At 38.1% G+C, this 21,837-nt stretch overlaps 1 protein-coding gene across 1 annotated transcript; it reads left to right on the top strand.

The window, feature by feature from the left end:
- Positions 1–52: 52 nt before the first annotated feature.
- Positions 53–20,730, top strand: LOC102779317 (integrin alpha-M-like). Its single transcript, XM_087845456.1, has 30 exons — positions 53–170; positions 5,821–5,923; positions 6,085–6,188; positions 6,585–6,655; positions 6,870–6,984; positions 7,262–7,389; positions 7,486–7,631; positions 8,062–8,212; positions 9,025–9,175; positions 9,617–9,690; positions 9,861–9,981; positions 10,070–10,209; positions 10,305–10,451; positions 10,544–10,756; positions 10,850–10,983; positions 11,632–11,774; positions 11,877–12,031; positions 12,145–12,270; positions 13,329–13,402; positions 17,244–17,385; positions 17,474–17,572; positions 17,690–17,769; positions 17,855–17,941; positions 18,036–18,105; positions 19,090–19,188; positions 19,307–19,387; positions 19,511–19,621; positions 19,704–19,817; positions 19,896–20,006; positions 20,181–20,730. The coding sequence occupies exons 1-30, from the start codon at positions 134–136 to the stop codon at positions 20,277–20,279; spliced, it is 3,426 nt and encodes a 1,141-aa protein (XP_087701582.1). The 5' UTR covers positions 53–133; the 3' UTR covers positions 20,280–20,730.
- The last annotated feature ends 1,107 nt before the right edge of the window (positions 20,731–21,837 follow it).

Below are 21,837 nucleotides of genomic sequence, written 5' to 3'. Positions count from 1 at the left end.
TCTAAATGAACCTCTTACATTGGAGCAACTGTCTCATGATTTCTGCATTTTGCTTTCATCTCCTTCTCTGACACTATCAGCAGAAGTAATACTGAACTCATGTGTCATTTATGTTTTTCATGGGAGTAACACAATGAACTGGATAATTAGTGCTACACTATTCTCGTCAGGTAAGACAACTTTGTGCATTTTGAATTTGTCTTTTTTTCCTCTAATTATAAGTTTATGCAAAAAGTGAAAATATGACTTTAGTGTTTCTACTAAATAAAGCACAGTGACATTTTTCAGTAAAAACACTATATATTTTTTTATGGTATTAAAAAGCAGGTACGACATATTAGAAGGGAAAAGATATCATTTAGAATTACATTGGCAAGGATCATGTCCTTACTTACATTTCATTACTGCTGAATCAAACTACCTGCCGAACTCTACAATCAGCTTAGTTTGACTGTAAAAATACCTTCAAAACTAAAATGTTTTGTTTTTCTGTTGTTGATGTTTACTGAGTGAAAAAAGTGTTTCCTAAATAGTCATACTGAAGAAAGTAACTTCTTCATTATTTATCAAAAGCAAACAGTAGAACTGGACATGATTTCATGTGTTCATTTTACATATCTGATTGTTTTATTCAGTGCTACACAGAATTGGAAGCTTTTCACATAAGTGTCACATCATACTTTGATTTATGTTCTTATATTTTTATATTCTGTCACTGCATCCACCTTTGTTATTTTTGGCTATTGTTTATTTTATGACAGAATATAAATTCATCTCTGTGCAAAAATTAAGAAGAAATGTTAATAAAAAAAAGAAAAAAGAGCAAAGGCTGAGGGAAAAACACTATGAGTCAAAAGTGTGGACACACCTTCTCATTTAATGGTTTTACTTTATATTAATGACTGTTTACATTGTAGATTCTCAATGAAGTCATCAAAACTATGAATGAACACAAATGGAATCATGTGGTTAACAAAAAAGTGTGAAATAACTCAAAACGTGTTTTATAGTTTAGATTGTTCAAAACAACCACACTTTGCTTTCATTACTACTTTGCACACTCTTGGCATTCTCTTGATGAGCTTCATGAGGTCGTCACCTGAAATGGTTTTCCAACAGTCTTGAAAGAGTTCCCAGATATGCTGAGCACTTGTTGGTTCTTTTGCCTTCACTCTGCGGTCCATCTCATCCCAAACCATCTCGCCAGGCTATCGGGTGGAGCACTCCATCACTCTTCTTGGTCAAATAGATGTTACACAGCCTGGAGGTGTGTTTGGGGTCATTGACCTGTTGAAAAAAAAATGATCCAACTAAATGCAAACCAAATGGGATGGCACGTTGCTGTAGGATGCTTTGGTAGCCATGCTAGTTCAATGTGCCTTCAATTTCGAATAAATCCCCAACAATATCACAGCAAAACATCCCCATACCATCAAACCTCCTCCTCTACACTTCATGGTGAGAACCATGCATGTAGAGACCATCCGTTTAACTTTTCTGTGTTGCACAAAGACACAGCAGATGAAACCAAAGATCTCAAATTTGGACTCTGACCAAAGCACAGATTTCCACTATGTTCATTCCTTGTGTTTCTTGGCTCAAACAAATCTCTTCTGCTTGTTGCTTTTCCTTAGTCATGGTTTCTTAGCAGATATTTGACCATAAAAGCCTGATTCACACAGTGTCCTCTGAACAGTTGATGTAGAGATGTTTCTGCTACTGGAACTCTGTGTGGCATTTATCTGGGCTCTAATCTGATGTGCTGTTCACTTGCAATTTCTGAGGCTGGTGATTTGGATGTCTGTATCTGCAACAAATGGGGACACTAAAGCGGCCGTGCCAGAATGTCGTGCTAAAAAGAAAGATTCTTTAAAATACAAGGGGGAGCAAGCGAGTCAGATACTACGGGCACAGAGATGAAGCAGGTCTGATCAGAAACAGTTTATTACTAAGCCAGGGAGCACAAATAAAAACACCCTTAAAATGTACGTAATTAAACGTTGTCAGTCTACTAAAACTAAATAAAACAATTCTAAAACCCGTAAAACTACCATTTTCTACATTCACTAAAAACCCTCTGCTATAATTATGCCACATGTTCATTATGGGTCCATCAGCAGGCCAGGAATTCCTTCTTTAGAGCAGAGTCCACGCCAGCCTTGTCTTCGGCAGACAAGGAAGAGCCTCCCATCTTCTTGTCCTTCCACTGGCCCATCACATCCCAGCCCAGCTTGCGTTCTGCACCCGAATCCATCATGTGATCACCGCCACAGCTCTCCTTGCGTCGGTGTCCTGTAAAATAACAAATAGGGGCCAGAACAATGGTCCCAGAAGCGGCCCTGGCTCATGGCCATGGCGACCCTCTCCCAACCCAGCTGCACCCAGTAAACAACAATAGAGACCCTACTCACAAATGCAGGCAGAGGTAAACCTCTGCCCTGCTGCCAATCACACGCGTTGTCTCCTACTGTTGCCGTTCCATGAGGTCAGGACTGGGTCGCCGTGTCCCGCTGGCCATCTAGCATTAACCTTCCAGTCTGGGGCCTCTTTCCTTCAGTGCTCAGCTAGCCTGCTTTTAAAAGGTCTTTACACAGCTGATAGGCCACAAAATAAAAACATGCAAATAAAACGACACTCATAAATAAACACTAAAAATCATAATAAAAACAATATACAAGATAAATATAAATTTCCACTGTGTGACATATCCTCAGCAGCAGAGGTGACTTGGGGACACCTTCAAAGTTTTAGCAATTTTCCAGACTGTCTGACCTTCAGTTCTTAAAGTAATGATGGACTGCCGCTTCTCTTTACTTAGCTGATTGGTTCTTGCAATAATATGAATTTTAACAGTTGTCAGATAGAGCTGTCAGCTCTGTGCTAACCTGACTTCTGCACAACACAACTGATGGTCCCAACCTCATTAAGCATGCAAGAAATTCAACAAGTGATCCTGAAAAGGCACAGCTGGGAAGTGAAAACCATTTCAGGTGACTTCATCATGAAGCTCATTAAGGGAAGGCCAAGTGTTTGCAGTGCTGTCAACAAAGCAAAGGGTGGCTGCTTTCAGGAATCTAAAAAATAAGATATATTTAGAGTTATATATTTTTTTCTTTGCTACATAATTCCATATGCCTTACTTACTGTATTTGATGTCTTCAGTATGTATCTACAGTGTAGAAAGGACCAAAAAATAAAGACAAACCACTAAATGACAAGGTGTGTCCAGACTTTTGAATAGTAGTGTATATCACAAGTTTTTTCTTTATTCCTTTGAAAGCCACAAAAAACAAGTTGAGTGTGTCATGCTGATGAGGTAGAGTATTAGATAACTTTATATTTCTGGAAACTAAGACATTATGAAGCTGTCATTGTTGAACAAGCAACAGTGCTACATGATGTCATACTGACTGTTCTTATCATGCCCAAAAAAGGAAGGCTTTGTTTTTGTAACAAATATAAACAACAGGACAGTTTAGGTGTTCCTTTTTTTTAAACAAAGACTTTGTTATGTGTGGTTGTAGATTTTCACTATAGAATGATTATGTCAGAAAATATTTAACTACAGCGAAATTTAAATGTAAATTTTTATGGGGAAATTTGTTCTGAGCCACAGTGTGCAGAATTTTAAAATGTCTGGCTTTGGTGCTCTCTAGTGGTAACAACATAAACTTATGGTTATAAAAATAGATACAAATGAACGCAATGTCACGAAATTAATATATTGTTTGTGCTTATTTAGTGTTTATTGTTACTTGTTTTTAATATAGTTTGCTTCCAGTCTAAAAAGGGCCAACTCTGAGTAGAATCTGAGCCAAAAGTACTGACAGGAAACTGCATGCTTTTGCAGAGAACAGGAAGCGCGCAGACAGAAAGTGAAACTAAGCAGAGTGTTTTGATCGAAATTGTGTGTGTGACGTATATCATACAGTGGGGCAAAAAAGTATTTAGTCAGCCACCGATTGTGCAAGTTCCCCCACTTAAAATGATGACAGAGGTCAGTAATTTGCACCAGAGGTACACTTCAACTGTGAGAGACAGAATGTGGAAAAAAAATCCATGAATTCACATGGTAGGATTTGTAAAGAATTTATTCGTAAATCAGGGTGGAAAATAAGTATTTGGTCACCTCAAACAAGGAAAATCCCTGGCTCTCACAGACCTGTAACGTCTTCTGTAAGAAGCTTTTCTGTCCCCCACTCGTTACCTGTATGAATGGCACCTGTTTGACCTCATCATCTGTATAAAAGACACCTGTCCACAGCCTCAACCAGTCAGACTCCAAACGCCGCCATGGCCAAGGCCAAAGAGCTTTCGAAGGACACCAGGAAAAGAATTGTAGACCTGCACCAGACTGGGAAGAGTGAATCTACAATAGGCAAGCAGCTTGGTTTGAAAAAATCAACTGTGGGAGCAATCATCAGAAAATGGAAGACATACAAGACCACTGATAATCTCCCTCGATCTGGGGCTCCACGCAAGATCTCATCCCGTGGGGTCAAAATGATCATGAGAACGGTGAGCAAAGATCCCAGAACCACACGGGGGGACCTGGTGAATGACCTGCAGAGAGCTGGGACCAAAGTAACAAAGGTCACCATCAGTAACACACTACAACGGCAGGGAATCAAATCCCGCAGTGCCAGACGTGTTCCGCTGCTGAAGCCAGTGCATGTCCAGGCCCGTCTGAAGTTTGCCAGAGAGCACATGGATGATACAGCAGAGGATTGGGAGAATGTCATGTGGTCAGATGAAACCAAAGTAGAACTTTTTGGTATAAACTCAACTCGTCGTGTTTGGAGGAAGAAGAATACTGAGTTGCATCCCAAGAACACCATACCTACTGTGAAGCATGGGGGTGGAAACATCATGCTATGGGGCTGTTTTTCTGCCAAGGGGACAGGACGACTGATCCGTGTTAAGGACAGAATGAATGGGGCCAAGTATCGTGAGATTTTGAGCCAAAACCTCCTTCCATCAGTGAGAACTTTGAAGATGAAACGAGGCTGGGTCTTCCAACATGACAATGATCCAAAACACACCGCCCGGGCAACAAAGGAGTGGCTCCGTAAGAAGCATTTGAAAGTCCTGGAATGGCCTAGCCAGTCTCCAGACCTCAACCCCATAGAAAATCTGTGGCGGGAGTTGAAAGTCCGTGTTGCTCGGCGACAGCCCCAAAACATCACTGCTCTTGAGAAGATCTGCATGGAGGAATGGGCCAAAATACCAGCTACTGTGTGTGCAAACCTGGTAAAGACCTATAGTAAACGTTTGACCTCTGTTATTGCCAACAAAGGTTATGTTACAAAGTATTGAGTTGTATTTTTGTTATTGACCAAATACTTATTTTCCACCCTGATTTACGAATAAATTCTTTACAAATCCTACCATGTGAATTCATGGATTTTTTTTTCACATTCTGTCTCTCACAGTTGAAGTGTACCTCTGGTGCAAATTACTGACCTCTGTCATCATTTTAAGTGGGGGAACTTGCACAATCGGTGGCTGACTAAATACTTTTTTGCCCCACTGTATATATATATATGTATGTATATATACGCATGTAGCTTGTAATACTCTCAGACCTGAGCTTGACTGAAGAAGTCACTTGGATGAGTGACGAAACGTTTCTCCCAGAAAACGCTACGTCCAGATGAACAGAATCAACTTTTGGAAACTGATATATTATACATGTATACTCATATACTATTTACAGTTTCCTATGTGTGATGATAATTAGAGGCCTATAACCACATTATCATCCTTTACAGTGGCTTTAAATAAAATTACTAATGTCCTTCTTAATTCTTTAATTCTCAGTGTTAAATGCTGCACTTTGTTTCAATATTGATCCCGTGGCTTGGAAGACCCTGAGTAACTCTGCTGCTGGTTTTGGCTACCAGGTGGTGCAAAGACAATCAGAGTAAGTCAGGACATGCATTGTTATGTTGATAGCCGGTTTACAGCTGCATGTTTAACATTACTGCTATTTATTTTTTATTTATTTACCATCTCTGTTATGCTATATGGACATATGGAGTTTGCTTTCTAGACTTACATGATTGACTGGATTTATTTTGTTAGTTTGCTCGTCAGTGCTCCACTGGAACAGCATTCACAAAATGGAAAAGGGAATATATACAGTTGCACCACTTCTCCCCAAAACTGCCAAGATTTACAATTTCAAAGTAGGTAACCATTCATTTCTAAATGTGCTAAAACTCAGATAGTATTTTGCCATAAAAATAGATATCCATAGATCCTGTCGCATACATTTGTTTAAATCAAATCACAGTTACAGTAGATTTCCATATTAGATATCTTAGTATGTAACGTTCAGCCTTAAAAATGAAATAAACTTTCCAACTGATGATAAAAACAAGAAAAAAATTCTTAAATTTTGACAATAGTGACGAAGAAAAGTAAAACTGAGTTTTGTTTTGCCTTCCTTCATTTTGAAAATAGTTATCATGCCAAATCATGAATTGTGGCACTTTGTAGTTCTCAATTTGAATATTGTTTTCTTCCTTCCACAAAGTGTATTTTAGGAGTGTTTTAACACATTTGTAATGCTTTCAATACAGCACCATATTTTGCAGTCAACATGTCGCTTGGTTTGACAATGAAAAGTGATCCGACAGCACAAAACAGTGTGGTGAGTTACTTAACTGCAGACATTACCAGTGATTGTATCTCTCTATATCTATCCCTATATCTCTCTATCTCTCTGCCTCTCTCTCTCTTCTTTAAACAGACTAAAAGTCAGCAGATTTTAAAGAGTTGTGTAGGAACTTCTAATAATAATTGTTTAAGTGACAAAAAATACTCAACCTGCTGTATTATGGCATCTTGGCTTTGTCTCCTCTCAGGTGTGTGGTCCAACCATTCCAAAGGACTGCAGAAGTATCACCATGTACAACGGTGTGTGCTTTCAGTTGGACCGTTATAATAGGCTTGGACCACCCATACCTTCTTCTCCTCCAGGTAACAGTAAATGGTCTTTGCCTCTCTGTCTCTGTCTGTCTCTCTCTTAAACACACACACACACACACACACACACACGCACACACACACGCACACACCATTACTCCTGGTGCGTGATTACAGTTAGTGATGCCCTCTAAAATGTTCTAAGGGGACACTTTAAAGGGACTATGTTTAAATGTGTGGTATTCACTGACCCTTTACCAAGGTACAAAATCCTTTTGCTTGCATGATATGAGTTTAAAAAAACATAATTCTGAATCCATCTCTTTGACAGAGTGTAGAACACAAGCAGACATCGCCTTTCTGTTGGATGGTTCAGGCAGTGTATATAATACTGATTTTCAAACAATGAAGAAATTTGTGAAAGATCTAATCAAATCATTTCTCTCAAGTGACACACAGGTGAGCAACTGTTGTCCCTCTGTCAGTAAAATCATGACAAAGACATAAAATAGCTACATTTTTATTTCTATTAAGTATTTTTTCTCTCTTTTTCAGTTTTCTGTTTCCCAGTTCTCTACTTCACCTGAGGTTCACTTTTACTTTAAGAAATTTTCCTCATCTAGATCAGTGGAGACTGACATCAATAGAATCAGTCAACAGAGAGAAGAAACTTACACCGCCAAGGCCATCAGACATGTTGTGTAAATAATGCAGTTATAATAGTGAAGAAGTGCAGTTACATTATTGTCCAGTTGATTTTTTTCCATAAATCTGATCACATTAAGTACTGTGTGGACTGTATGACTGAGGGAAGCCTTTTAAAAGACACACTGTACACAAACTTGTGCTTCAGAGTGTCATCTTCTACTGAGAAGATGATATGGCCTCAACTAAGGCTAAATTCAAATATTTGCTGAGTTTAATTTGAAAAAACAAGCAAAAAAAATCCCAAACAAGCAAACAAGCAAATAAACAAACTTGTATAACGTTGATCTGTGCAAAAGTTTAAAAAATTGCCAAAGAGAATGACATGCAGAAATAATAATAATGCGGTTTACCTGATTGTGTATAATTTACAAGATCAATTGTAAAACAATATTTTAAAATGAGATTTTTTTTTTAATTTGACAGGAACAATGTTTTCACACCACAAAGTGGTTCCAGACAAAATGTGAAGAAGGTCTTGATAGTAATTACTGATGGACAATCTCATGATCGGGCCAATCTGGGAGGTGCAGCACAGCTAGCAGAGAGTAAAAACATTGTTCGATTTGCTATTGGGGTAAGTACTTCCATTATTTAAACCTGCAGTATGTTGAGTTTTATAGTAATAATGAGTTTTATTCAGTTGTCACACTACAGTCACATTATGCTGCACTATAGGGAGAAAAGTCCTGAACCACTCACTCACTACAGCTCCTGAAGTTGCTTGGCCATAGAAACCAATGTTATGAAATTCCCGTCTCACAGTTTTTGTCTAAATGTTTCCACTTTGGAATAATACCACTTAAAGTCAATCATGGAATATACAGGCAGACCAAATAAAATTTGGTGACTTGTTGCAGCAGTGCGATCATATTACAGTACTACACTTAAATTCAGTGAGCTCTTTAGAATGACTCACTCATTCACAAATATTTGTAAATTCAGACTGCATGGCTAAGGGATTGAATTTTTTATGCCTGTAATAATATGACTGAAAACACCCGAATTCAAAGATTAAGAGATTTAGTTACATGCTGGCCACACATTTGTATATGCACCATATAATGTACATGTAGTGCATTTATTTAAATCAAAGCCAAACTCACTGACCATGTAAAATTTAAATGAAGTCTCTTAAATAAAAGCTGAATTACTAATGGAAACATGAGATATGTGTGTAATACAAATACAGCTAGTAGAGGAAAAAATATGTGTAAAAACTATTTTATAGCATGACATAAATGTTATCATGGATTTAGGTTCTATTCAGTGTTAGAGAGTTTAATACCTGTTTGTAAATCAAGTGAAGTTTAACGAATGTATTTTAATAAAGTGAGCAAATAATTTTGCATAGTATGAGGACTCAAACATGTTTGTCAACAATCGTAGGTGGGGAATGCATTTAATAAACCTGATGCCAGAAGAGAACTGGACACCATTGCATCGTCTCCCTCAAACAAACACGTCTTTCAAGTGGAAAACTTCAATGCACTTGAAGTAATAAGACAGAATCTGCAGGACAAAATTTTCTCAATCGAAGGTACAAACATAGATTTATTGTTACAACTTTGTTAAAATTCCTGTAAATTTTTCAAAAATTAAAATAATTGCACTGTAATAAATGCTACTTTCAGCCGCTCACTTATTCACAAGGGATTTTTTTCACATTCATTATGAGGATCTGTGTCCTTCTGGAATTGAAGCAGTTAACTTTCATTTGTTGTGTAAACTGCTACAATAAGAAAAAACTAAAATTAGTACATTGTATTAACTTTATTGTACTGTATTCAATAAAGTCACATGTAAAATCAAATGTAACTTTACATTTTGTGAAATGAGCAATAAATGTTGAGTAGTTTTAAAATAAACTGTAATATTTTTTTTTAATAATTACTTGAAGCATAATAAAAAAATGAACCTTCAAATTCAATTTGACTCATCGTGTCTATCTTTTACCTTCTCATTTATTTTTCTGTTACAGGATCTCAAAGCAGTGGAGAGTCACTGGAAATGGAAATGTCTCAAGAGGGATTCAGTGCAGTTATTGTGCCTGAGGTAATTAAAACTACCTGAAACTCACCAGACAGTCTAGTCATAGAAAGAAAGATTCACATGTGCCTTTGTGGCAGTTTTTAAGTTCTAATGGCAAATACAGGTTAAACACACTCCAGATTTTAAATGAAAAATAAATTGTATATAAAATGTATTTTCTGTCTACACTGTAGGGAATTCAGATGTCTATTGTTGGTGCAAACCAGTGGAAGGGAGGCTACGTGCAATACACAACAAGAGGCCAGAAGCTGAAAACATATGAGGATGTGTCTTTGGAGCCTGACAGTTATCTTGGTGAGAATAGTTTGCAAAACAGACATAATTTAAAAGGATTAATCAGGAATCTTAATCTGTCTTCTCCTTTTGAAAACCTAAATTCTAGGTTACTCCATGGCGATTGCTAAATCCTGGTATGGCTCTCTGACAGTTGTTGGTGCTCCAAGATATAAACACAGAGGAGTTGTGGTTGCTGTTAACAGAGAAAACTTGAAAAAACAAAAGATTGAGCCCTTTTCATCACAAGTATGCATTTGTAGCAAGACAGATATGAATTAAATTATAATTTCCATAGAAATTATTATCTCAGATACAAAAATAATAATATCTTCCTTACACAGTATCAGACTGGTGAATATTTCGGGGCAGAGGTGTGTACCATGGGCATAAATAACGATGACATCACTGATCTAATCTTCATATCAGCCCCAATGTACATGGAGCCTGATAGAGAGGGAAGAGTTTATGTTTGCAGACTAACTGGTTTGGTAAATCACGGTTTTATTTACTGCAGTTAAATTAATGAGTTTACTTGTCAACTTTCTTAAGGATCATAAAATATTCACTCTCCTCCTTTTAGATTGTGGAGTGTAATTTTGATGATCCATTAGTACTAAGAGGACGTGCAGCTGTCAAAGGAAGGTTCGGCTCTTCTCTTGCTGTGCTGCCTGATCTAAACTCAGATGGATTCAGGGATTTGGCAGTTGGAGCACCTTTGGAGAATAATGGTGAAGGCAGCATCTACATATTTAATGGCGAAGGAAGAGGAAGAATCAGTCCTACTTACTCACAGGTACACAACATCAAAGAACTCACAATGATGACTAACCTCAACTATCAAGTAAAGTCAATATTTTATGAAATCTGATTAATTAAAATATTTCAGAGAATTACTGGCTCTGAGGTCCAGTCAGGACTGAAGTTCTTTGGCCTGACAATCAGTCAGTCATCTTTTGATCAGAGTGGTGATGGACTGCTTGACTTAGCGGTGGGTTCAAAGGGCACAGTTGCCTTACTGAGGTAAGTCCAGGTAATGGTCAAATATTTAGGTACATTCTAAAGTTAAATATTATAAGTCTGGCACATTTACAAATATATTTTATTAAAAGCTTTAATGATTTATGTTCAATTATTACACAAATCATTAACAATAATTTACAGCATTTCTTTTTTGGGGGGTTTGGGGTATGATTTAGACCTTCTTCAATTTTTATTAAGTTTTTAGTTTCTGACTTTCTAGTGCGCCCCAGTGTTTCCGTTTATACTCATACTTACCTCTCTTACCTCTCTACTTATTTATTAGTTTATTATTTTCAGTTGTGTTTTGTTTCATTGTTTCCTATCTCCATCATTATCTGATGTTTCATACTGTCTGAGTCTCCTTCTGTTCCCTCTAAATAAATCCTATGATTTCTGGTTTTGAATCCCTTGCTTTTTTTTTTTTTTTGAAAGTATTCAGCATTAAAGCTGCCTTTTCAGTTTAGATATCATTTCTCAGGTCCATATTTTCCCTTTCACACAGCTTAACCCTGAGAATTAGATAAAATCAAAAGTTCTCTTTCAAAACGGAAATTCTCCCCTTTAAGAGTAAGAAACCTCTGTGTGAACACGGCTCAGGCAGGGGCAGCCATCTGCCATGCCGTTCACATGTATTTCCTTACTTTCCAGATCAAGACCCATAGTAATGGTGAGAGCTGAGGTGTCGTTTAGCCCAAACAAAATCCCTACACAGAATGTAAACTGCTCAAAACCATCGGAGAACACAGCTCGAATCTGCTTTACTATGAGCAGAGTGTCTACAGTCGACACAGGTTAATCATCCTTCTCTCTTTTTCTCAATTACTGCACATCATTTTATTTTTAATGTATTTAAACTTGCAACATTAAAATCAAATTCTATTTCTCTATTTTAGCTCGAGCGAGGATTGATTACACTATAACACTGGATGCCACTCGGAAGCCTCCAAACAACCGAGCTTACACCAGTGAGAAGCAACAAGAGCAGTCTGGATCAGTTGATGTTGACTTAGGAATAAAAAAATGTTCAACTGTAAAATTCCTCATTGAGGTAAGATCTAATAACAATCTTAAAATCCTTAAAAGTCATTAAACTTAAGATTTTGTTTAATTAATTTTACTTTTAAGACTCCTCCAACATTGAATCTAAACCTCTTCTTGCAGGCTTGCCCCGATGACTTTCTCAACCAACTTTCCAATGAGCTCAAATTCACGTTTAATAGTTTGGCCTCAAACACCAACCTCAGTCCAAGTCTTGCCCCGCAGGCCCAAACAACAACCATTCATCCTGTAAGTAAACTTTAGTAAACCCTATTAGCTGACCAACTGAGGCTAGTCTTTATGAAGTTATGAGAAACTTTTAGGTTTGCCCTTACCTTTACTGAATCAATTTTATTGTAGGCATGCAACTGACTGATACTTCTTTGAGCGACTTCTGCGCAAGTACTTGAAGTAAATGAGTCACCATTAGTGCAGTGACGGCATGTTTAAAGCTGAGCCCATGAAGACCTTCTGCCTGTTCAGAAATAAATATCAAATAGAAAAAAATGTGTTTTTGAGTCACACATATGACTTTCCTCTTAGTATTTATGTATGAATACAAAGCTGACAGCAAAAAGCAAATATGAAACCCTGCAAAAAGAGACTTTCAAGCGATTGCCACGGTGATTCTACTTTAGAAACATGAACAGGTAGAAGCAGGGGATACAGACTGACACCTTATCAGTTTGTTACATGTTGAACTTCAGGGTCTGGCTGCTGGCCTGAGGTCAACATTCACTCAGCTAACATCACTCTGAGTACTTGGCTAGCTTAGCGTCAGCATGTTGTCTGTGCAGGTGATTGCAAAGAGCTGAAGTTGTGTTAGCAGCATAATGCAGTTGTTTCTGTCCATGATGCATTTTACACTTTACCATCATGCTCTCATTCTTTATAAATAGAAATAAAAATAAAAATCCTTCTTTTGGCTCATAAAACTCTCGTTTTTTTATCCTCCAGTATAACTGCTTCCCCAGTCTCTCAAAAAACCTCACATCAGATCAAGTGCAGCTTCTTGAACTGTTCCCACAATTAGATTAGAAGTGTGCTAAAGGGGATTTCTGTTACTATGGCTCTGTGTTTACATTCAAACAGACTCAAAGTCCTTTTAATTTGTGCAGGGTTGCAGTTATTAACTGTGTTTTTTGTGTGTATATATTAACTTCTATTTTCTGTCTTTGTAAAGTTTTATTTTGTTGTTTTTTTTGCCTGTAGACCTACATGTGGTAGCACATTGGATCACCATAAAACCACTTATTTAGTCTTTAAATAATTTATAATGTGTACTTTTCCATCATGCTCTTCCACAGTTAGGGTTTGAGATCAACTGCGGCACTGACAACAAATGCGTTGATAACCTGAAAGTGGATTTCAACTTCACCAGGTGAGTCACTGTTACAGGGGGATGCAAAGGTTTGGGCAACCTTGTTAATAGTCATTATTTTCCTGTATAAATCGTTGGTTGTTACAATAAAAATGTCAGTTAAATATATCATATAGGAGACACACACAGTGATATTTGAGAAGTGAAAGGAAGTTTATTGGATTTACAGAAAGTGTGCAATAATTGTTTAAAAAAAATCATAAATTTGGGCACCACAAAAAAAAAAAAGAAATTAAATCAACATTTAGTAGATCAGCCTTTTGCAGAAATTACAGCCTCTAAACGCTTCCTGTAGGTTCCAATGAGAGTCTGGATTATGGTTGAAGGTATTTTGGACCATTCCTCTTTACAAAACATCTCTAGTTCATTCAGGTTTGATGGCTTTCGTGCATGGACAGCACTCTTTAACTCACACCACAGATTTTCAATAATATTCAGGTCTGGGGACTGAGATGGCCGTTCCAGAACGTTATACTTCAGTTTTTTGATGAGATGACTGGGAGCTCTCGTCGGTGCGGCCATCTTACGGCGCAACCGGAACTTGGATTACTTGTTCTTCTGCATGAATAATGCCTTAGTGGATTTTGAGCAGTGTTTCGGGTCGTTGTCTTGTTGAAAGATCCAGCCCCGGCGCAGCTTCAGCTTTGTCACTGATTCCTGGACATTGGTCTCCAGAATCTGCTGATACTGAGTGGAATCCATGTGTCCCTCAACTTTGACAAGATTCCCAGTCCCTGCACTGGCCACACAGCCCCACAGCATGATGGAACCACCACCATATTTTACTGTAGGTAGCAGGTGTTTTTCTGCTGTGTACTTTTTCCTCCATGCATAACACCCCTTGTTATGCCCAAATAACTCAATTTTCGTTTCATCAGTCCACAGCACCTTATTCCAGAATGAAGCTGGCTTGTCCAACTGTGCTTTAGCAAACCTCAAGCGGCTCTGTTTGTGCTGTGGGCGGAGAAAAGGCTTACTCTGCATCACTCTCGCATACAGCATCTCCTTGTGTAAAGTGCGCCGAATGCTTGAACGATGCACAGTGACTCCATCTGCTGCAAGATGATGTTGTAGCTCTTTGATGCTGGTCTGTGGGTTGACTCTGACTGTTCTCACCATTCGTTACTTCTGTCTATCCGAGAGTTTTCTTGGTCTGCACTTCGAGCCTTAACTTGAACTGAGCCTGTGGTCTTCAATTTTCTCAACTGTTCCTAACTGTGGAAACAGACAGCTTAACTCTCTGAGACAGCTTTCTGTATCCTTCCCCTAAACCAGACGTTCCCAAAGTGTGGGGCCCGCCCCCTAGGGGGGGCGCAGAGCCATTGCAGGGGGGGCATGAAAAGAGAAAAAAAAACAAAACAATGCTTGGACACTGCTAGCACGGGGCGCCCACAGAAACGCAAAGCAGGAGATGAAGCATCGCTGAATATGTTTCCAAACCAACTTCATTCTAAGCCAAAGACTAGAAAATATGGTGAAGCATATCTTCCCTTTGGTTTCACCTGCACAAGTGCCGAGGTAGGTCTCCCTGCAGGATTGGGTTTCCCTTCCTTGGAAGCAGTGCTGGGATATTTAAATCATGGACAAACAGTATCCCACATTCTTGATTTGTAGTTCACAAACACTTGCTGTAAGGACTAACTACTCCTGACATTTTGGAGATGTTAGCTCTTTATACAGTAATGTTACAGTGGGATACAAATAACGTCAGGCTGATCCTGCCACAATTTGTTCCCCCGGTTCAAATCACGGACAAACAGCATCCAACAGTTGTTTATGTTTTTGAACCATTTTGCAGAGGGATTTTTTGAAAAATGTATTTATAGCAATGTTGAATATTATTACACAGGAAAAAAAACAACTACATGTAAAATAATTACACCATGACGCCTCTGCCTTTCTAAATGGAGGGACAGTAACTGCTTGTATATGTAAGCCTGTAAAACCTGCAGATAGTCAGATTAACAGTATTTTGTCTCTATCTGCCATTCTGCAATTCATCTCATGTAAACAATAACGTGGCGCGCAGTGTGACGTGAAAAAATGCACATACCTTTGACGTTGCCTGAGGAACTCTGTATTCCTCGTGGTAAACGCAAAAAAGGAGTTTTAAAAAATCTCCGTTCTCGGTGATTCGAAACGCCGTTTACGTGTGGACGAAACAGCTGCGTTTTCAAAAATACTCGTGTAGGTGTGGACGTAGCGTAAAAGACTTAGTAGTTTATTTCCTTACTACCTGTCATTTATTGCAGATTACTTGTATTTGCTTAATTGTTTACTAAATATTTGAGGTGTGAAATACACCGCAATGGAGCAAAATATGGGTGTGTGTGGTTGGAGGATGTGTTCGTGCGTGCGTGCGTGCGCGCGCGCGCGAGGGGGGCGCGAACATTTTTCTTGTAAAACAAGTGGGGCCCAGCAAAAAAAGTTTGGGAACCACTGCCCTAAACCATGATGGTGAACAATCTTTGTCTTCAGGTCATTTGAGAGTTGTTTTGAGACCCCCATGTTGCTACTCTTCAGAGAAAATTAAAAGAGGAGGGAAACTTACAATTGACCCCCTTAATACGCTTTCTCATTATTGGATTCACCTGTGTATGTAGGTCAGGGGTCACTGAGCTTACCAAGCCAAGTTGAGTTCCAATAATTAGTCTCAAAGGTTTTGGAATCAATAAAATGACAACAGTGCCCAAATGTATACACCTGCCTGATTTTGTTTAAACAATTATTGCACACTTTCTGTAAATCCAATAAACTTCATTTCACTTCTCAAATATCACTGTTTGTGTCTCCTATATGATATATTTAACTGACATTTTTTATTGTAACAACCAACGATTTATACAGGAAAATAATGACTATTAACAAGGTTGCCCAAACTTTTGCATCCCACTGTACAAAACTTAAGCTTTGCTTGTGCGTCTTGTTTTCTTCAAATGTGTTGTTATTTGCAAGTTGTACTTAATGTCACTTAACTTGTCCTTATACAACCATTATTAATATTTTTGAAACTGATGACACTGTTGTTTTTTGTGCTACCCATATGGAAAAGAAATAGAAAAAAACTTATAAAAGACTTGCATAAGATGCGGCGTACTTCATATAGTGAATCATATAAGGCTTATATGATTTACTCATGAAAGTGGCCACTTTCTCATTACTTTCATATATTGTTTTAGTAAGTATCCAAAACATACAAGTTTCGTTTATATAATTTTCTAGGGATCTTATATCTGTTTTCACTCTTGTATGCTTTTCATACAAGTTTCACACAAGACAGATACAAATGTATGAGATTTATATATACCTTTTCCATATGGGGTGGATTCGGGAGGACGGACAGCAATAAGACGGTCACTGAGAATGTATATAAATCTTATACAATTTATATCTGTCTTGTGTGAAACTTGTATGAAAAGCATACAAGAGTGAAAGATCCCTAGAAAAATTATATAAATGAAACTTGTATGTTTTGGATACTTACTAAAACAATATATGAAAGTGTCCACTTTCATGAGTAAATCATATAAGCCTTTTATGATTCACTATATGAAGTAGGCCACATCTGATGAAAGTCTTTCATAAGTATTTTTCTATTTCTTCTCCATATGGGAACCAGCAAGTATTAGAATGTTAACTCAGTAAGAAGGGACGAATGTTTTTTTTTTTTTCACTTTTAGCATCAGTATCTTAACAAAGCCATTTACCTTACTGTTTGAGCTGAAAAATAACATGGTTTATCAAAGCTCAAAGTGCATTACATTTGGAATACTTTGACATTAGTATGCTTCTAGTCTTGTCTTGTTTTGCCTTGTTCTCATTGGGCTTTGTACTCTGTCAGATCCTCAGAGGTTAAAGTGGGTATTGAAGAGCTTTTGAATGTCACAGTCACAGTGGAGAACAGAGGAGAAAACTCCTACAACAGCCGTGTTATTCTCACGTACCCAGCTGGACTCTCCTACAGGAAGTTCACGGGTCAGCAGGTAAGGCATCAGGATCAAGTCTGTTTTAGTTCATCACTGATCTGCTGCTCTCCCAATCCATTCAGCAGTCATTTTATTCCTAATAAAGGGACGAATTGAGTGCAACTCCGTGGACAGTGAAGATGGTTTATCCCGGGGATGGACAGACTGCACTATTGACAAGCCAATTTTCAAGAGCAAAACTGGGGTTTGTTTCTTGTTTTAAATTGTATTTGTACAGAACATCTTTTATCTCTTTCTTTTTTCTGACTTTTGCACAATTTAAAGACAAAGGGAAGTCACTCATTTCTCTCATTCAATTAAGGCTTCCTTAATTGTCTCCTATGGGATTGAAACGAATAGTCAACTTGAGAGGAAGATCTTTGTCACTGCAAATGCCACCAGGTACTGTTGCTTTGGTATAGTTACTCTTAATTTATGCAACAGCACCACAGATACAGAACAGATTTTTTTTTCTTTTCTCTTTCAGTGGAAATCAGGAGCATGCCACTACAAGTGAACTCTATAAAAAGAAATCGATTGATGTAAAATACAGCATTTTTATGACATTTGAAAGGTATTTGTTGTTATGTTTGTAACAAAAGAAATCACACAGTAACAAATGTTCTATTACATAATGTATATTTAAACCTCAAAATATGTCTGTTTAGCTCACTCAGCTATAACAATTTCACATTTGGGAAGAATGATTTGAAGAAACCAGTCCAACAGTCAGTTAAGGTAAAATATAACTTCTATCTGTCTATGAAGGTTCTCAGTCATCCAGGTCATCGTAGTCTAAGGAGCTTGGAAAGAAAAGTGTCTGGACTTCTTTGAGCTGCTTGAAGACGTTTCACCTCTCATCCGAGAAGCTTCTTCCGTTCTAAGGTCAAAAGGTGGAGAGTCCCAGATTTAAACCCCGTGGGAGTTTCCCCCCAAAGAGGGACAAAGGACCCCCTGATGATCACAAGGTGTGAAAGCGGGTGTGGGTCACAATCGGCCAGGGTTTCGGGTGAGCTCATTGTGAAACCTGGCCCCACCCTATCATGTGACCTTTGTCCTTTAGATGCAGCTGGACTGCTGAGTCTTGTCCCGTGGAGGTGGCTCTTTTATGTTGTGCTGTCCATCTGCATCTAAAGGACAAAGGTCACTCTTTCGAGGATGCCAACGTTCACATTTTGGACAGAGAGGACAGATGGTTTGAAAGAGGAGTGAAAGAAGCCATTTATATCCACTGTGAGCGACCATCTTTGAACAGAGGCGGTGGTTTACGACACCAACTGTCTGCCATCTATAATGCAGTTTTGAGATCCCTTCCCAGATGCCTTAACGCCCACTCACATCCTGGGCCATCTGACCTCAGGAAATCACATGATAGGTTGGGGCCAGGTTTCACAATGAGCTCACCCGAAACCCTGGCTGATTGTGACCCACACCCGCTTTCACACCTTGGCTCATGTGATTAGGTACAGGATCATCAGGGGGTCCTTTGTCCCTCTTTGGGGGGAAACTCCCACGGGTTTTAAATCTGGGACTCCCCACCTTTTGACCTTGGAACTGAAGAAGCTTCTTGGATGAGAGGTGAAACGTCTTCAAGCAACTCAAAGAAGTCCAGACTCTTTTCTTTCCAAGATCCTTAGACTATAACTTCTATCCTCTTTAAAAGTTTATTGTATGATTTAGACCTAACTCTAATTCATTTTGTCCTTTTCTTCATTCATTTAGGTAACAAATGATATCAGAGCGCTTAATTTCACTGTGGTGATCAGGGTTCCAGTGAAGCTTGGTGAAAAAGACATTTGGGTGGATTTGAGCAGCCTACAGGTAATATTTATGTAATATATATTTTAGCTGCTGAAACTACAAATAGCTTAAACTTTATTGTGAATGGATGCATATGGTAAAATTAAGACCAATAAAACTTAAATCAAAGGTATTTCAGATTCCAGATTGTCAGAAAGGAAATGACGAAGAACCAAGCCTCAGAGATTTTGTTACAAAGATACAAAAGGATAAAGTGGTGGTAAGTATGCATCTGCACTTTACCTGTTCAAATTTAACCTAATTGTAGATTTAAACAAACAAACAAAAATCACATTACACTGGCTCACAGCTTGTGTTGCATCTTCTCTTCTTAAAATCACAGGACTGCTCTGTAGCCACGTGCAGAGTGTTCAAGTGCAACATATTCCTGGAAAGACTGCAGAGTATGACGTACAAAATCTCTGCCAACATTAGTTCACGATGGATACAGCAGGTAACTGGAGGGGTTTTGGGGTTAAATGAAAGATTATTTTTTTTACAACTGTTAAATCTTTAAGCTTTACATTTTTTCTTAGATTGGACTTCAATCTGCTAAATACCTCTTGACCAGCACAGCCAGTCTGGAGTACGACAAAACCCAGTACATCTACTTTTCAACAGGGTCTGACAACAGTTCTCCTGTTCGCAAGGTGTGTACACATTATTTTCCCTAGTTTGAGTTATTAAGAGTTTCATTGGTATCAACATCCTGTCACTTCATCTCTCAGATTGAGGCAGAGGTGGAAGTTTACCCTGAGCCAGATTTCACCAAAGAGATCGTTGGAGGATGTCTGGGAGGGTTGGCTTTTCTGGCCTTACTCACAGCTGGCCTGTATAAGGTGAAAGACTCTTCTTACACTTTTTCAACTAATCAGTTATAAAGGTTTTAGAGAACATATCCTGTTGAAAATAGTTTAAAGGTTATTATATTTACTCATATACCTTGGTTATTTTCATTCATTTTTAATGCATGATTGTTACATTTATGTGTGGGGTTTTTTTTTTACTCCTAGGCTGGATTCTTCAAGAGCAAATACAAACAGATGATAAATGAAAATGCTGCAGATGGTCCAAGTCCTGGGACTGATGCAGGCGCAACCCTAGCAGAGTAAAAAAGATCACAAATGTAGTTGTACATTTAATTTATATGAAATCTATAGACCCTCTAGATAGTTTTAGGAGTGAACATGGTAGGTACAAATGTCCATTCTACTACATTTGATTGATCAAATAATAAACAGCTTGCTGTGTCAAATATCACTCATTCAGTTTCCTCACTTGAGGTCAAGACCCTGAAAACAGGGTCACAATACTATATTTTTTGAGGCATCCTTCTGCTCACCTTTCAATTTAAATTACTGCAAACATTGTACAGTGAAACTAATTGTCATGCCATTATGTACTGTAAAACTTATCAAATTCAATAGATATAGTTAAAAAACACTTTGCTTGCTTTAAAAAACTGAACTTGTGAAATGTGACTTGCTTTGTTGAGAAAGAATGGACAGGGTATGCAATGTTTTAGCTCTGTGATGTGACTTTGTATAAAAAATATTTCTCATACGCCAGTGTTTGTTATTTGCAATATGTAAAAAAAAAATTTCTTTTTGGTTTCATATGATTAAGTTACAATTAGAAAGATAACAGCAGTTTAGATTAACCATATACTCGTATCATAAGTTTATTAAAAAAATCATTTTTAGACAACATATTGTCATGTTGTCTTTGATGCGCGGTCAAGGAAATACTTACAGAAAACATGGAGAGACGTAGACATGACAACACGGGCTTGATAACATGAAACACACAGACAAGAAATACAAGTCATACTGACACAGAGGACAAGAACAGACTCTCACAAAGGGGCATAGATGAAAACCTAAACTAGAATAGCACTCAGCTATATCCTAACTGATAATACCAACACAAGACTAACATATTTTCAATATAATATAAGAAATTAAAAATACAAAATGAACTCAAAATACTGTGTCGCAGACCCAGCCCCTGATACACAGAAACAGCAATTCGAAACAACAACATTGCAGACGTGGAAGCAGATCAACTGTGGACAAAAGTTTCCGCCTGTCTTAGCAATGCAAAGCACCCAGCATCCAACATCAGCATGGAAGAGAGGAAGGCACTCACCTTGGATTTTGTTGAGAAGATGAGAGGTCATTATGGAGGCAGATGAAACAATGGTCTTGTATGATGTTACATCTCTTTTCACGGAAGCGTTCGAAAGAGATTACAGGATGACCCCAAATTCAGCAACAGGACCAATCTCAGCAGGGACCAAGTGTGATTGCTCTTTGAACTGTCAGTAAGGGGGACTTTTAAAAGTTGATGTGTACCATAAAGCAATGCATAGTGATCAGTATTTTTAAAGTTTGACTCTCATCATCAACTGGAGCACAATGGGTGTCATTAGGATGCCACAACACAGAGCGAACACAGATGTCCACAGACACAGCGGCCAGGGAAGCTGAAGAACATCATATCAAGAAGGCCCTGAGTAAATGTGCTTATCCCAGCTGTACATTTGTCAAAGCTGGGAAAGCACCTAAAGAAAGCTCCAGGTGATCCAGGAGAGAAGAAGGACAACTGCTGTTTAAGTGAAAACCCTTAGTGTCAGGAATATCAATTCAGTTAAATTTTATTTATACAGCG

Source organism: Neolamprologus brichardi, chromosome 8, assembly GCF_056152115.1.
Source record: "Neolamprologus brichardi isolate AB-2024 chromosome 8, ASM5615211v1, whole genome shotgun sequence".
In the NCBI taxonomy this organism is placed as follows: Eukaryota; Metazoa; Chordata; class Actinopteri; order Cichliformes; family Cichlidae; genus Neolamprologus; species Neolamprologus brichardi.
The sequence above is the reverse complement of the archived record's forward strand: the minus strand, read 5'-3'. Positions and strand labels throughout refer to the sequence as shown.

Excerpts from the sequence above, each read along its gene's own strand:
- LOC102779317 (XM_087845456.1), top strand. The coding sequence starts at position 134 with ATGAACTGGATAATTAGTGCTACACTATTCTCGTCAG. Across the intron at positions 9,982-10,069 it reads GGAGCCTGACAGTTATCTTG|GTTACTCCATGGCGATTGCT; the intron begins GTGAGAATAGTT and ends CCTAAATTCTAG. Across the intron at positions 20,007-20,180 it reads TCACAGCTGGCCTGTATAAG|GCTGGATTCTTCAAGAGCAA; the intron begins GTGAAAGACTCT and ends TTTTACTCCTAG.